At 53.1% G+C, this 16,158-nt stretch overlaps 2 protein-coding genes across 5 annotated transcripts; both read left to right on the top strand.

Annotated features, from left to right (window-relative positions):
- The first annotated feature begins 3,759 nt into the window (after positions 1-3,759).
- Positions 3,760-10,038, top strand: CCNP (cyclin P). 4 transcript variants are annotated; one of them, XM_009435595.5, is made up of 6 exons: positions 3,760-5,857; positions 7,430-7,519; positions 7,598-7,753; positions 8,713-8,871; positions 8,956-9,107; positions 9,774-10,038. In XM_009435595.5, the coding sequence occupies exons 1-6, from the start codon at positions 5,387-5,389 to the stop codon at positions 9,937-9,939; spliced, it is 1,194 nt and encodes a 397-aa protein (XP_009433870.2). In that variant the 5' UTR covers positions 3,760-5,386; the 3' UTR covers positions 9,940-10,038. The 4 variants fall into 4 exon arrangements, with proteins under 4 accessions (XP_009433870.2, XP_016791451.2, XP_016791452.2 ...); XM_016935962.4 differs by having other exon boundaries at positions 8,713-9,107; XM_016935963.4 differs by lacking the exon at positions 7,430-7,519 and having other exon boundaries at positions 8,713-9,107.
- Positions 10,039-13,626: 3,588 nt separating this feature from the next.
- On the top strand, positions 13,627-16,154 carry TTC9B (tetratricopeptide repeat domain 9B). Its single transcript, XM_016935961.3, has 3 exons — positions 13,627-14,267; positions 14,853-15,035; positions 15,939-16,154. The coding sequence occupies exons 1-3, from the start codon at positions 13,841-13,843 to the stop codon at positions 16,046-16,048; spliced, it is 720 nt and encodes a 239-aa protein (XP_016791450.1). The 5' UTR covers positions 13,627-13,840; the 3' UTR covers positions 16,049-16,154.
- The last annotated feature ends 4 nt before the right edge of the window (positions 16,155-16,158 follow it).

The following is a 16,158-nucleotide window of genomic DNA, read 5'->3' as shown; positions in this document are numbered from 1 at the left end:
GAGCTCAGGCTGGAGAGGGTGGGTGGAGCTGGTGCTGTGGGGCTGAGGGGTATGGGAAGGCTCCCCGCATGTGGGGGTGGGGTGGACAGAGACCACTCCAGGCCCTCAGTGCTGCTTAGGCTAAGAGAGGTGGGGTGGAGGGACAGGGCTGGAAGATCTGGATAGCCCAGAATGAGGAGGGTGCCTGTGCTGTCACTGAATGAGAGGGAGTGGTTCATTCCACCCGGCTGCCGAGCCTTAGAGGGGGGCATTCCTATCCTGCCCCACCTCCCTGTTTATGCTGCCACCTGGAAGCCTTGAGGCCCCCAAATTCCAGTACAGACCCAGTGGTGTGTTCATGGTGGCGTGGTTGCTGTCACCTGGGAGCTCCTGAGCGTTTGGTTAGAACCCCGTTCAGCTTGGGGTCAGCCCTCCCCTAGGCACTGCCCTTTAGCCTGGATGTGTCTGGGCCCCTGCACTTCCCGTGCTTGAGTCACGTGGCTGCATGGCCGGGCGCTGGCCGGATGGAACACCTCCCCCAGCAAGGGACCAGGGACCAGAGCCCTGGCCTGCTCTGCTGAGCCCTGCTGTGCAGAGGGCCTGGCACAGATGAATTTGAGATTTTGCCGCAAGGTGTTAGCACTTCACACCCATTGAGTCTTTGAGATTTTAAGTGAATGTAAGCAGAAAAAGTCAGATCCAATTTACAGAAATCAGAGTTAGCTACAGCTGAGACTCGTTTGGTTGGGGTTTTTTAGTTTGTCTTTCTAAAGTCATGTGGACCTTAATTTAATTACAAAAGTCTACCCTGGTGGTCATAAAATAGGCAGGCCTATGAAGAAAGGCCTTTTACTCTTCCATCTCGTCCCAGCCCCGAATTGACCCACGTTGCTGCTCCTCACACCATGGTGACACAGGTCTTGTAGTGTGGGCACAGGCCTGGCTACCTCATCTTTTTAGTGCCTCTCTCCTCTTCCACAGGATGGGGTCCCACAGCTGCAGCAGCTGGCCCCGTAGTTGAGCATGTGTGGTTATCCTGTAGAGCTTTTCCCAAGAAGGGTGTTTGAACTTAGAGTCTTAATAAAATCTTACCAAATAAATTTTGAGTAGAATAATCGTCTTTTGCAATGTACATTTTAAAAATTTCACACGTTCTTTTTTGTATATAAAGAACAGTGACTGGGCACAGTGGCTCATGCCTGTAATCCCAGCAATTTGGGAGGCCGAGGCGGGCGGGTCTCTTGAGGCCAGGGGTTCGAGACCAGCTTGGGCATCATAGGGAGACCTTCATCTCTACAAAAAATACAAAAATTAGCTGGGCATGGTGGTGCATGCCTGCAATCCCAGCTAACTTGGAAGGCTGAGGTGAGGTGGGAAGATCACTTGAGCCCAGGAGTTTGAGGCTGCAGTGAGCTATGATTGTGGCACTGCACTGCAGCCTGGGACAGTGAGACTGTGTCTCTAAAAATAAAAAAAACATGATACATGCCATTAAAAAAGACAGCAAAGCAGGAGTATAAGAAAGGAAATTCACCCGAGGTCGCAGGGCCTTGAGTACTCATTTTGGTGCTGATTACCTCTGTGCAAATGGACACGCATCATAAATTGGTAGTTTCCTGCTCTTTTTGTGTAATCTTTTCCAGTTAATGTGAAGCCTCTGGGGGCTGCCCTCGTGCATTGATGGTTGTGTTGAGTCGGGGGTAGCAGTGCGATTCCCTTTTAGCTGCTGCATGGGGGGAACTCAGGCTTTCCAGCTGCTTCCTGGGGTTCCATGGGGTAGACCCCTCAACCGCTTCAGCTGCCCCGTTAACAGGAATTGACTTGGTTTCGTTTGGTGCTACCAGCAGTCCTGTAATAAACTAGCTATCCATCTGTACTGTGCTGGTGCTTTTGTTTGTCTACATCCCAGGATTTTAATGTCCAGTACCTTTCCAAAAATGTGTAGCCATTCACATACTTTAAATTTTGAAATAATTGCAGACTTGCAGAAAACTTTCAAAAATAGTGCTGTACTAAGATTATTCCAGGCCTGGGGCAGGAAATGTACAAGATGAGCCTGGGGCATCTTGCAGTGCCTGAAAGCACGCACTGATATGCTTAAGTCACAGGGACACAGGAGCCAACAGAAAGCTTCCAGTGGCCAAAGCTGAAAAGAATTTGAACAACAAAATAAATAGCATAATACTGGGTTTTCACCTAAAATGTGAAATAAGTCTATTGCTAAGTGGCAAAATGGGGAGAATACGCAAATCTACACAAAATCATAAGTAATTTCTGTAGACAGCCTTCAAGGAGGGCTGTGGAACCCCCACTTCTTAGGCGTGGGCTGCAGTGACTCCTCCAAAGAGTGCAGTGTGGAGAGGGGGAAAAGTAACTTTTCAGTGAAGGTCTCTGGCAAACACTACATCATCCAGCCAATTGAGGCCAACATTGCCGATGAATCACCTTCACAGTATCCCTTTAATGTGATAGAATGGCACTTTCCCTCTGATCCTCCTCCTGCAGACACACACCACCTCACTGAGAGGAAGCAGACATCAGACAGATCTCAGTTGAGGGATTTGTCTGCCAAGGTGGTTAATCAGGAAAGTCTGAGAAAGTGACACATCCAAGATCAACCAAAAGAGTCATGGTGACTAAATGTAATGTCTCCTGAAATAGAAAAAGAACGTAGGGAAAAAGGAAGGCTTGAATAAAGCATGGACTTAATAGATGAATATTGGTCTAACGGATTGTGACAAATGGGGCACACTAATATGAGATGTTCATTGGGGAAATTGGGTGTGGGGTAGGTGGGAACTGTCAATCTATTCAAAAATAAAAGTTATGTAGAAGAATTACAAAATATACCCTTCGCCAGGTTTGTCATAGCATTTTACTTAAAACGGACAAAAATGGGATCGGAATGTTACATTCACCCCTCCACCTCCTGCTCCACATTGTATACCTGTCCTAAAGAACATTCTGCTACATAACTGCTCTCCAGTTATCAAGGTCAGGAAGCTAACATTGAAACTGCTCTTCTGTACAGATTTTATAGTGTTCGCTAATGGTCATGCTTAATGTCCTTGTATGTTAAAAATTCCCAGCTAATGACCAGGCTCACATGTTGCATTCAGTTGGCAGGTGTGAAACTCACAGGGCAGTTATTTTGCAGTTATTTTCCCTCAACCAGGGTTGGTTGCCTCACTTTTTTTTTTCTCTCTTTTTTAAGACGGAGTCTCGCTCTATCGCCCAGGCTGGAGTGCCATGGTGCGATATTGGCTCTCTGCAACCTCTGCCTCCAGGGTTCAAGCGATTCTCCTGTCTCAGCCTCACCAGTAGCTGAGATTACAGGCACCCACCACCACACCCAGCTAATTTTTGTATTTTTAATAGAGACAGGGTTTCACTATGTTGGCCAGGCTGGTCTCGAACTTACCTCAAGTGATCTGCCTGCCTCACCTTCCCAAAGTGCTGGGATTACAGGCGTGAGCCACTGCGCCTGGCCTAAAAAAAAAAAAAAAGATATATATATATATATATATATGTATACATATATGTATACATATATATATATATATATATATTTTTTTTTTTTAAAGCTACTTACGTCTCTCCATTTGCCCGCAAGGAAATTCCTTGTGGACAGAAGACAGGCAGAGTTCAAAGTCATCCCTGTGCTCACATGAGACCAATGCATATCTGATGGCTTCCTCTGCCCTATTGTTTGACCCAGACTAGGCATGGATGGCTCTTCCTGTAAATTGTGCATTCAGTAAAAGGCTAATCAAACTCAAAAGAATGCAGCCGTTTGTCTCCTTTCTATGACCTGGAAGCCCCCTCCCCTGCTTCGAGTTGTCTTGCCTTTCCGGACCGAACCAATGTACAGCTTACACATATTGATGACGTCTCATGTCTCCATAAAACGTATAAAACCAAGCTGTGCCCCGAATACCTCCTGAGGCTGTGTCACACGCACACCCTTAACTTTGGCAAAATAAGCTTTCTAAATTGATTGACACCTATCTCAGATACCTTTTGGTTTACACAGTTAATAAGCATCTTGTGTAGAGACATTTTGTAGATATCCCGATTCCTATCAGATGTTCACCCACTAGTTTGAACATCTATTGATATTTCTTGCATGAAATGATGCTGTGGTGGTTGCCAAATAGGATTTTCCATCCTTCTACATTATTAGTTCGGCCAGTCATGGTGGCTCACACCTGTAATCCTAGCACTTTGGGAAGGCAAGGTGGGAGGATTGCTTGAGCCCAGGAGTTCAAAACCAGCCTAGGCAACAAAGTGATACCCCAGTCTCTACAGAAAAATTTAAAAATTAGCCAAGCATGATGGCGCACACCTGTAGTCCTAGCTACTTGGGAGCCTGAGATGGGAGGATCACTTGAGCCTAGGAGGTTGAGGCTGCAGTGAGCCATGTTCACACCACTGCACTCCAGCCTGGGTGACAGAGCGAGACCCTGTCTGAAAACAAAACACATTTATAGTTCACGTTCTAAAGATTAGAAGAGCTTTTCTTTCCCACTGCCTGAGTTATATCAGAATAAACTTGTATTTTAATTTTATTCAGTGGTTTGTGATCCATGACTATCATCTTGATGCTCACATTTTCTAGATTTAGCTAGTGACTTCTGCATCTATGTGACTTGCCCTGCCATTGGGACACTTTCTGCCACACAAAAATATTCCAGATCTTGTACTTTCTCTTGTATGACCCTGGGATCAGCCATTTCTCCAAGTAGCCCTGGTTCCTTTTAGTGGAGAATGGGATGCGGCAGCCAGGGTTTGGATGTTAGGGGTGCTTCTCACTATTGGGGTGTCGCTGCTCTTAAGCTCTCCCAGTGGATTAAGCTAGGAAATACATGTTTGCATACAAACCACTTTTTAAAAAAAAATTTTTTTTTTTTTGAGATGGAGTCTCGCTCTGTCGCCCAAGCTGGAGTACAGTGGCCCAATCTCGGCTCGCTGCAAGTTCCGCCTCCAGGGTTCATGCCATTCTCCTGCCTCAGCCTCCTGAGTAGCTGGGACTACAGGCTCCTGGCACCACGCCCAGCTAACTTTTTGTATTTTTAGTGGAGATGGGGTTTCACCGTGTTAGCCAGGATGGTCTCCATCTCCTGACCTCGTGATCCGCCCGCCTCGGCCTCCCAAAGTGCTGGGATTACAGGAGTGAGCCACCACACCCGGCCACACAACACTTAACTTCTATATAAACAACCATGTGTTCACACAATTTTATCTCCAATTCCATTGCGACACCGACACCACAAGGGTCATTCTAACCTCCGATCTATGTTTGTACATCCATCCTCTGACGGTGCAAACCCTGATTCTACATTGTGAAATCATCCCGACTTTATGGTCAGGAAAGCGAGGCCCAGAGGGGCTGCTTCCGGGCAGCAGGATGAGGATCTGTCTCCAGCTGTCCGACCTTAGAGGGCTTCGAGAGGACAGAGCCAGCCTGCGGGGCACTCACCTTTGTGCACCTGCCCAGGCGAGGCGGGCTCAGTGCGCACGCGCCCAGGGGCCTTTAAAGCGCCCGCCGCGCGTCTCTTCCCCTAGCTGCAAGGGTCGGTGCTTGGCCTCGCCCGCAACACCCTCCTGGAGGATGCTGGTGAGAGGCAGGGACCAGGGGTCCGGCTCCCGGCTCGGGTCTATTGTTAGGCGCTGGGCCCCCAGGCCCTCTCCTTTGCAGAGTCCCGCTGCCTCCCTCGACGCAGAGCCTTCAAGCGCCGCAGTCCCCGACGGCTTCCCCGCGGGCCCCAGTGTCTCCCCAAGACGCCTGGCGAGGCCGCCGGGGCTGGAGGAGGCGCTGAGCGCGCTGGGGCTGCAGGGAGAACGCGAGTACGCCGGGGACATCTTCGCCGAAGTCATGGTGAGCCTACCCGCCGCCTGCCCTGGTGAGGGCGACGCCGGCCTACAGCCCGGCACCCACTCAACACCACTCTGAACTCCCACCGCTCCAGCGTCTCCTCCCTATCACTGGCAGCCGGCGTTCTTTCCCTGCAACGTCCAGGCTTTTGTTTTGTTTTCACACAGCGCCGTTTCTACCGCTGGGAATGCCCTTTCCCACCGTCCCAGGGCTCTTTGCAGCCCCTCCTGGGGTGTTTATGGTCCCCTGTACTTATCCTCCACATTTATTTGTTTAACAAATATTTAATGGTTTAGTAGCAAATGTTTTAGGTGCTGGAGATGCTGCAATGCTGGCCTCGTTCTGGGGAGATGAGCAAACACATAGAACAACTAGGGAAAGGCCACGCAAACCAAAACATTGGCCTCGCCAGCCTTCAGATATCCCTGCTGCAGAAGGAAGACTGAAGGGAGGAGTTTGTTGAACGTCTTGCCTGCGACTCTCCTGGGCCAGGATCTCTGTTAGGACCTGAGAGACACCTGTGTTGTGGGCAGAAGTCCCTGCCCTCGTGGGACTGGCAGCCTAGCGGCCAAATAGACAAAGCACACAGGGAGACATCTTCACAGTGAAAATGCTGAGACAAAGAGATAGTGATCGGGTGGTAGGAGTATAGACAAAGTCATGGAGATGTTAGTTGAATGACGGAAAGGTCGAGCAAGGGGCTGGGGAAGGACCCTCTCTGTAGAGGAAACAGGAAGTGCAAAGGGCCTGGGGTAGGAATGGGCTTGGTATAGTCTAGGAGCCAAAAAGAAGGCAGCTGTGGCTGACGTGTGGGTTGTGGGGAGAGAGAGGGAAGAGGTGATGCTGGAGCAGAGCCTGAAAGAAATCAGAGTTTTCTCCAAGGGTACTGGGAGCCATGGAAGGGTTTTAAGCTGGGGAGTTCCTTGGTCAGATCTTTCTTTGGGAAGACGCTTCTGGGTGCTCTGAGGCAGAGGGGTTGAGGATTGGTGGTCAAGAGTTGAAGTCTGAGGCCGGGTGCAGTGACTCATACCTGTAATCCCAGCACTTTGGGAGGCTGAGGTGGGCGGATCACCTGAGGTCAGGAGTTCAAGACCAGTCTGGTCCACATGGTGAAACCCCGTCTCCACAAAAATATAAAAATTAGCCGGGCATGGTGCCACATGCCTGTAATCCCAGCTACTCGGGAGGCTGAGGCGGGAGAATCGCTTGAACCCAGGAGGCGGATGTTGCAGTGAGCCAAGATTGCGCCATTGCACTCCAGCCTGGGCAACAGAGTGACTTTGTCTCAAAAAAAAAAAAAAAAAAAAGTGAAGTCTGGGAACCTAGGGGGAGACGCCCAGGAGTCCACGTGGCTCTGGGGGCTACAGACTGGAGAGGTGGGTATGGAGGCATCTGGAACGAAGCCCAGAGTTCTAGGTGAGGACACGGAAGAGGAGCTCATTTGGAGTCCAGTTTGGGTGTGGCACGCCTAAGATGTCCAACTGACTGGAGGAGGCTGCTGCACCCAGGGCTGGAGCTCAGGAGACAGGCAGAGACACAGGTGTGGAGAGTGAAGCGTCCCTGCCCCAACCCCAGGTGTGCCGCGTGCTGCCCCTGAGAGCCCTGCCCCGCGCTGTGACCCCGGAGATGCGCGCCCTGGTGGTAGACTGGCTGGTCCAGGTGCACGTAGGTATCTGGAAGGGTGTGGGGGGCTGAGTTTGCGTCGCCGCCCGGGACCCTGTGGTCACCCTTGCCCCTCCTCAGGAGTACCTGGGTCTGGCTGGTGACACACTTTATCTGGCGGTTCACCTGCTTGATTCCTACCTGAGCGCTGGCCGCGTGCGCCTACATCGCCTGCAGCTGCTGGGCGTGGCTTGCCTGTTTGTGGCGTGCAAAATGGAAGAGTGCGTGCTTCCCGAGGTACTTCCGGGGTGGGGTTTGGGAGGGTGGATGGAGTCCTTTGGGGAGTAACTGATTCAGTGATTACTGTGTGCCAAGCACCGTGCTGAGTCTGGGATTCCCAACATGTATGAGGGAGAGGCTGTCAATGTGTCCCTTAAACAGAAGAGGAGACCGAGGCTCAGAGAGAGGAAGACATTTGCCCCAAATCAAGCAGTTGGAACTTGGACTCAGTCTAGAATAGTCTGTCTTAAGGCTGGGGGTGGTGGCTCACGCCTGTAATCTCAGCACCTTGGAAGGCTGAAACCGGCAGATCACTTGAGATCAGGAGTTTGAGACCTGCCTGACCAACATGGTGAAACCCTGTCTCTACTAAAAATATAAAAATTAGCCCAGTGTGGTGGTGCACGCCTGTAGGCCCAGCTTCTCAGGAGGCTGAAGTAGGATAATTGCTTGAACCCAGGAGGCGGAAGTTGCAGTGAGGTGAGATCGCGCCACTGCACTCCAAAAAAAAAAAAAAAACAACAACAACAACAAAAAACAAAACAAAACAAATCACTTTGGGGAGCCAAGGTGACCTCGTCTCTAATTTAGAAAAGTAAATAAAAATAATATAAACTAGTCCATCTTGAATAGTTACCGTCAACATGCATGAGTTCAGTGCCTTATCAGAACTGCCTGGTGAAGCAGGGAGTAGTATCTGTTTTACGGGGGGCGGGGGGTAGCTGAGGCAGAGAGCTTAAGTGAATGTCCTATGTCACACAGTGAGCAGATGATGGGGTTTGAACTCGAACCTAGGTCTTGAACCCAGGACCCTCAAGCCCGTGCTCTCTAAGACTTCCAGACACAAGTCAATGGCCCCATTTTACACACCAGGAAACTGAGGTCCGGAACTTGGGGCCTTTCCAGGGCAGGGAGTAAACAGCCCGGATCCAAGACTCCTTCACCCCCCCCCCCCCCCCCGCATCCCCCATCTGCAGCCCGCCTTCCTCTGCCTCCTGAGCGCGGACTCCTTCTCACGGGCGGAACTGCTGCGCGCCGAGCGCCGCATCCTGAGCCGCCTGGATTTCCGGCTGCACTACCCGGGCCCGCTGCTGTGCCTCGGGCTGCTGGCCGCGCTGGCAGGGAGCAGCCCCCAGGTGAGCCCTTGTGAATACGCGGGGTGGGGGCGTGGCCGGCGCGAGGTGGGGCGTGGCCTGACAGTCGCCCCGCCTCACTTGCAGGTGATGCTACTTGCCACCTACCTCCTGGAGCTGTCTTTGCTGGAGGCCGAGGCGGCGGGATGGGAGCCGGGTCGTCGTGCGGCTGCGGCTCTGAGCCTGGCGCACCGCTTGCTCGACGGGGCGGGCTCCAGGCTCCAGCCAGAACTTTACAGGTGTAGTCTTGGCGGAGGAAGTGTATGGGGTCACCGCAGCTTCAGGGACTTACCTTCCTGGTCATTTTTACGGTCTCAGAGAATGAGAGACAATTATTGAGGAGGAGGTGGCACCTAGACTTGATTTTTCTGGGTGTGGGAGAGAATGGGGTGGGAGGACCCCATTAGTCCAGATCTGGGTTCTCTTAACCTTGCCCCAGGGTGGAAGATAGTCTCCCAGGCCCAGAAGATGCTCCTATTGCCTTCCAGGGCTGAGAACGAAGGATCTCCCAGGCCTCGAGTCCATCTCTGTATCTGGTGGTGGATGGGGTGTTCTTTTAGCTGCTAGGGCCGCTAACCATGCTACCAGGAGGCAGGGCGAACCGTGGTTTCCCTCAGCCTGTGAGCCCAGCATAGAGAGGATGGCTGCCCATCCTCAGCTCCCCTCCTTGCTTCCTCACGTCTTCTGACTCCACACTAGCCGCGCCCTGTAGGAAGAATCGGGTGTCCACCTCTCCCCGGTGCTCGCCTAGTCACTCCAGTTGAAGACGGGACGCGTGCCCGATCTCAAGAGAGCCCCCGACCTGTCCTTGGGGACCCACATCGACGCTTCTTAGTCTCCAGTTCCAAGGATGGGTCATCTCCAACCCCTTGCCCTGCCTCAGTTTCTCCATCTCCCTGCTGCAGCCCCGAGGAACTGGGCACCCTCGAGCCGTGCATGGCCCGCGCTGCACTCCGAGGTCCCGCGCCCGGTCGCGCTGCAATCTTCCTCAAGTATGCGCGGCCCCAGCGCCAGGGGACCAGCCTTGCCGCCGCCTGCCTGCTCTGCCGCCTCCAGTCTGAGCCTCCCTGAGTACTGAGACTCAGTCACAAAAAAATCAACAACAAAAAACAAAACCCTCCCAGTGTGTATCCGTCTCTCATCTCAATAAAAGAATTTATTTTATTCTGAGCGCTCTCTGCCCTCATTGGTCGAATTCCAGTCCCCTCTCGCTTTTGATTGGTCGCTTTCTAGGCCTCGCATCCCTCTGATTGGATGTGCTCACCACTTCCTTTAATGGTTGCTGGGAGATAAAATGCAAATTCTGAACTCCTCCACCAGGGGGCAATGGTGGGCTTCCCCAAGAGTCATTCAGCGGGATAAAACTGGGATCCCTTAAGGACTGGCAAAAAATCACAAGAGATGGGGACTGTGGGGGAATTGAGAATGCCCATCCCGGTCAGAAGAAATGCTACCTCGATGTTGCCAGATTTTCAGATCTTATTCAAGTAAACCTGAGGTTCTGCAATTCCATATCTGCGTTTAGATGTCAACTAAAAAATTCAGTCTGTTTTTTTTTGTTGTTTGTTTGTTTTGTTGTTGTTGTTGTTGTTGTTTTAGACGGAGTTTCGTTCTTGTTGCCCAGGCTGCTGGAGTGCAATGGCGCGGTCTCGGCTCACTGCAAACTCCGCCTCCCGGGTTCAAATGATTCTCTTGCCTCAGCTTCCCAAATAGCTGGGATTACAGGCTCCTGCCACCATGCCCGGCTAATTTTTGTATTTTTAGTAGAGACATGTTTCACCATGTTGGCCAGGCTGGTCTCGAACTCCTAACCTCAGGTGATCCTCCCGCCTCGGCCTCCCAAAGTGCTGGGATTATAGGCTTGAGCCACCGTACCCGGCCTAATTCAATATTTCTTAATGGTTGTACAAGCCCAACACATCACATATACTGGGCTATGAAGATAGGTTCTCCCAAGCCTGGAAGATGCTCTGCGAAGGTCATCAGTTTGTAGTAGTAAGTCCTGGATAGTAAGAGTTTTATCAATGGGGTCTGATATACTTAACCTGGGAAGTGCCCAGGTGTCAGTGGGGATAATTATGGTACCAACCTCCTGACACTGTGGTGACGATGTGAGTTAAAATATATGTAAAGCAGCCAGGTGCGGTGGCTCAAGTCTATAATCCCAGCACTTTGGGAGACCGAGGCAGGCGGATCACGAGGTCAGGAGTTTGAGACCGGCCTGGTCAACATAGTGAAACCCCGTCTCTACTAAAAATGCAACAAATTAGCTGGGTGTGGTGGCGGGCTTCTGTAATCCGAGCTACTCAGGAGGCTGATGCAAGAGAATCGCTTGAACCTGGAAGGTGGATGTTGCCGTGAGCCGAGGTCACGTCATTGCACTCCAGCCCCGGCGACAGTGCAAGACTCCATCTCAAAATAAATAATAAAAAATAAATAAAAGGGAAAGCTTTATGACAATGTCTGACACCTAGGAGGTGTTGTAAAAGTGTTAGCATTGCATCCCAGCAGGACTGTGATTTTAGGTACAGTTGTCCTGTGCTACTGTGCCTGGGTACCTAGGCATTTACTTCGTCAGAAAACGTGGTTATGAATCAACGGATCTCCTTTTTTTTATTTTTTTTTTTTTGAGACAGGGTCTCACTCTGTCATCATTCAGGTTGGAGTGCAGTGGTGTGATCTCAGCTCACTGCAACTTCCACCTCTTGGGTTCAAGCAATCTTCCCGCCTCAGCCTTCCAAGTGGTGCACGCCACCACCCCTGGCTAATTTTTTGTATTTTTGGTAGAGACAAGGTTTTGCCATGTTGCCCAGGCTGGTCTCGAACTCCTGAATTCAGGTGATCCACTTGCCCCGGCCTTCCAAAGTCCTGGGATTACAGGTGTGAGCCACTGCGCCCAGCCAGATCTCTGTGTTTTTCATTACAAAACAGACACACCGGAGGTAGGGAAAGGTGTGTGCACTGCTCAAGAACTCAAACTCACGAGTTTTACACTCCTAACTGAGCCTGGGTTTGGAGATGCAGAGAGGAAAATGTTTGCACCCCTGAGGTGTTCAAGGCTGGACCCCAGGGATAAGGGAGAAACTCACTCAGCAAAAGCGTTTTACAGCAAAGTACAATAAGAGATAGAGGCAGATGCTCTGGTTGAGAGGGAAGGTGCTGAGTTCTGGTTTCTGTCTGTCACATGTGACCTGCCATGGGACCTCCAGCTGGAGGATGTGCTGTGGGGGTGGAGTTGGGGAGAGTGGGGAGGCCTGGGGCTGAGACCCAAGCTAGAGTCTCAGAGGAGGGGGAAGGAGTAGTAATGCATAATGCCATTCACTGACACACTCATTCATTCAACAACTATATATGGATGCTGACTCAGAGCCAGGCACTCATGATCACATGACTCAGAGTCTAATGGACGATAAGAAACACCAGTTGTTAATTGCCCATTAATGTATGAAGCCCTGTGCTAAGTGCCTTACCTGCATAAGATAATTCGGTCTCTGCAACCGCTCTGAGGTTAACTTGCCTTCTATCCTCATGTCGCACAGACGAAGCCGAAGGAGGAGGATCGAGGAACTTGGCCCAGGTCCCACAGCTAAGGAGGCGGCAAAGGAGGACTGAAGGGCAATTGACTCATTCATCCTCGATTTTTTTTCTTGAAAGCCTCCTGCATGCTTCCTTTCCTGGGGACTTGTTTGCCCTCTCACTTGTTTTCCCCCATAGACAGCCGAGCTGGATGAGGGCAAGAAGGAGATCTCTTTTGTTTTTAGAGTTATTCCCTCTTCCAGGAAGACTTTATCACCACCTCAGCCCAGCGCAGGTACCTCCCACATCCCAGCCCCGACCCCTCTGCCTGTGCCTCTTCCACCTCGGCCCCGACCCCTCTGCCTGTGCTTCCCAGGCTAGCCTGCTCATGGCTGTCACTGTCTGGTCACTGGTCTGTCTTCCCACTGAACTGGGGCCCAGTGAGAGTAGGGTCTGAAGCTCACGCAGTGTCTGCTATGTCCCAGCATCATCCAGCACAGAGCTGGGCACAGAAAGGACGTCAGTGAATATTTGTTTCATAAATTAACAGATGAATCCCAAAGGTGGTATTATTTTTAATTCCTTTCCTTTCCTTTTTTCTCTTTCCTCTTTCCCCTTTCCTTTCCTTTCCTGTTTTGAGAACGGCATCTCCCTCTGTCACCCAGGCTGGAGTGCAGTGGCACAATCTCGGCTCACTGCAACCTCTGCCTCCCAGGTTCAAGCGATTCTCCTGCCTCAGTCTCCCGAGTAGCTGGGACTACAGGTGCACGCCACCACACCAGGCCAATTTTTGTGTATATATACAAAAATTTTGTATATATTGTATATTAGTAGAGACGGAGTTTTGCTATATTGGCCAGGCTGGTCTCAAACTTCTGACCTCAAGCGATCCATCCGCCTCGACCTCCCAAAGTGCTGGGATTACAGGCGTGAGCCACCTCGACTGGCCCTAAAGGTGATATTATTGTCCCATGTTACTGATGAGGATACAGAGTTCCAGGTAGTTTAAGCGAGCTGTCTAAGTCATACCACTAGTGAGAAAGTAAGCAGGGATTTGAATTTGGGAAGCTTGGGTCCAAATCCTGTGTTCTCATTCGATATGCCAAATGGCCAGTGGGCTGAGAGCCAGCTTTCCGTGAGGCTGATGTCTTCCTGCTCTTTCCCCCAGGCTCGTCCTTTCCTTCTAGAAATCTTCGGGAGCTTTGGGCACCGGGGAGGAGAGCAGGCAGGAGGTTGGGGAGGGTAAGGGGAATGGGAACAAATCGGGGGGCGGGCTGGAGAACTAGGACTTGGTTAATTTGAGAGTGAGCATGGGGGAAGTCTCGAGGGGTTTCCCTAGACCCATAGGGGGCAGCCGGAGTCGGCTGCCGGAGGTGAGGGGGCGGAGAAAGGGTGGGGACCAGCCCCGCGGGGGGCGATGCGGTAGCTGCAGCGGCGGCGGCAGGAGTTTCCCACAATGCAGCGCGGCGCGCTGTCCCCGGTGCTGATGCTCAGCGCTGCCCCGGAGCCTCCGCCGCGCCCGCCTCCCGCCCTCTCCCCACCGGGCTCGGGCCCAGGCTCGGGCTCCCGCCATGGCTCGGCTCGTCCCGGTCCTACCCCAGAGCCGTCGGGGAGCCTGGGCGCGGCGCTCGACAGCAGCCTGCGTGCCGCCGTGGCGTTCAAGGCAGAGGGCCAGCGCTGCTATCGAGAGAAGAAGTTCCGGGAGGCCATCGGCAAGTACCACCGAGCGCTGCTGCAGCTGAAGGCGGCGCAGGGGGCCCGCCCTAGCGGCCTGCCCGCCCCCGCCCCCGGGCCCACCAGCAGCCCCGGGCCGGCGCGCCTCAGCGAGGAGCAGCGGCGCCTGGTGGAGAGCACGGAGGTGGAGTGTTACGACTCCCTCACGGGTACGCCGTCGGGGGGTGGGGGGATGGGGCACGAGGGGAGGGGGCAATCGGGAGAGCTTGGCGACTTCGGGGGCAGGGGCCCTGGGGCTGAAGGGTCCAGGGCTGTGGGCTTCTGGGGGAGCCTTCAGAGCTTGATCAAGGAAAGGGATTAGGGGTAGGGGATGACAGGGGTCTGTGGCTGGAGGGAGCTGGGATGCAGGAAATGGTCTTTGGGTCGGGTCTTCAGGGCCCCGCTTCCCCTGAGTCATTCTTTCCACCCCCTGGCCGCACGTGGACCCAAGGTGAGGAAGTCTGCCCTGAGCCAGGCTCTCGAGGTCCCGGCCCTCGCCCCCGCGCGGGGCCTTAGTGCTCTTGCCCACCGACAGCTCTGGGTGGATCGCCCAGTGGCGCCTGTCCGTGTTTTGGCGCCCCCTAGCGGCGGCGCAGTTGCGCCTGTTTCGATAGGCGAGCGGATTGGCGCCCCTGGTTGCCGGAGCAATCCCTTAGGCCTGGTTCCCTGCCGCCTGGAGCCTCGGCTCCTCGCAGTCAGGTGGGTTCTGGGGGTGCCAGCAGGCTCTGAGAGTGCCGGCCGCGGCGCCCTCGCAGCTTGCCTGCTGCAGTCGGAGCTGGTAAACTACGAGCGCGTGCGCGAGTACTGTCTCAAGGTACTGGAGAAGCAGCAGGGCAACTTCAAGGCCACCTACCGTGCCGGCATTGCCTTCTACCACCTGGGCGACTACGCACGCGCGCTGCGCTACCTGCAGGAGGCCCGCAGCCGCGAACCCACAGGTGAGTGGCGGGGCGGGGCAGAGGTGAGGGCTGGGCCCAGGGCGGGGAAAGGGGCTGCAGCGGAGGGAACAGGCAGGAAGATCAGGGCAGAACAGCAGAGCCCTCCTCCCGCGGAGCTGCTTCTAGGTAGGGCTGCGCCACCCACCTACTCCCTACACGCCCACTCATCCATTCATCCACCCCGCCCTTCACCCGCCATTCAAACATCCGTCCACCTATCGCTCCTCTGACATCTCCCCGGCCATTTCTCATCTACCGTCATTGCCACATCTGATATCTCCTATTCACCTGCTCAGTTACTTCCCTATCCACCCACTGTCATCTCCATTACCCTGTCCCACCCCTGCCTACCGCACACACTCATTCCTCCACTCACCCATTCACACACACCTATTCATTCACTTCCTGCACCATCCACTCATCCACTCGGGTGGGCGATGCCAGGAAATTGGGGTGTGTGTGTGTGTGCGTGCATGTGTGCACTTACACACATGAGTGCAGGAGGGCAGACACAACACTCAGTTTTGTATTAAGAGCCAATGAAGAAGGAAGAGGGATTACAACAGGTGCAGGGTTGTGGGAGCCGAGACGAGATTAGTTTTCCTGTTAAGTGGCTCGGAGAGAACAGACTTCTTGCAGATGTCGCTGGAGGATGAGAAGTGTGACGGGAGCCTCTGCGAAGAGGCATTCCTGGCAGAGGGTGCCGCAAATACAGGCGCATAGAGGTGTGCGATGGCTCCGCTTTGCCGACTGTGACTGGGGCTTTGGGGAAGGGCTCTGGCTCTACTGGCTGTGTGAGCGAGCTGCTGGATACTTCGGAGAATGGGGTGTGAGCCAGGGAGGTGTGGAAGTCACCTGCTGCCCCGGGACACCCAGATGATGCCCTGCCCACCTCCCCTGCAGACACCAATGTGCTCCGCTACATCCAGCTGACTCAGCTGAAGATGAACCGTTGCAGCCTCCAGCGGGAAGACAGTGGGGCTGGGTCCCAGACTCGGGATGTAATTGGCTGAGGCCAATCCAGGGGGACCTCTCTATCCCTCGCCCTCCCACCTCACCATGTAACTTCCCCCTGACTCATGTGTTCGTTGGTAAAACACTTGTCACTGGTGAGCATAACTTG

This window comes from Pan troglodytes, chromosome 20 (assembly GCF_028858775.2).
Source record: "Pan troglodytes isolate AG18354 chromosome 20, NHGRI_mPanTro3-v2.0_pri, whole genome shotgun sequence".
Lineage (NCBI taxonomy): Eukaryota > Metazoa > Chordata > Mammalia > Primates > Hominidae > Pan > Pan troglodytes.
The sequence above is the reverse complement of the archived record's forward strand: the minus strand, read 5'-3'. Positions and strand labels throughout refer to the sequence as shown.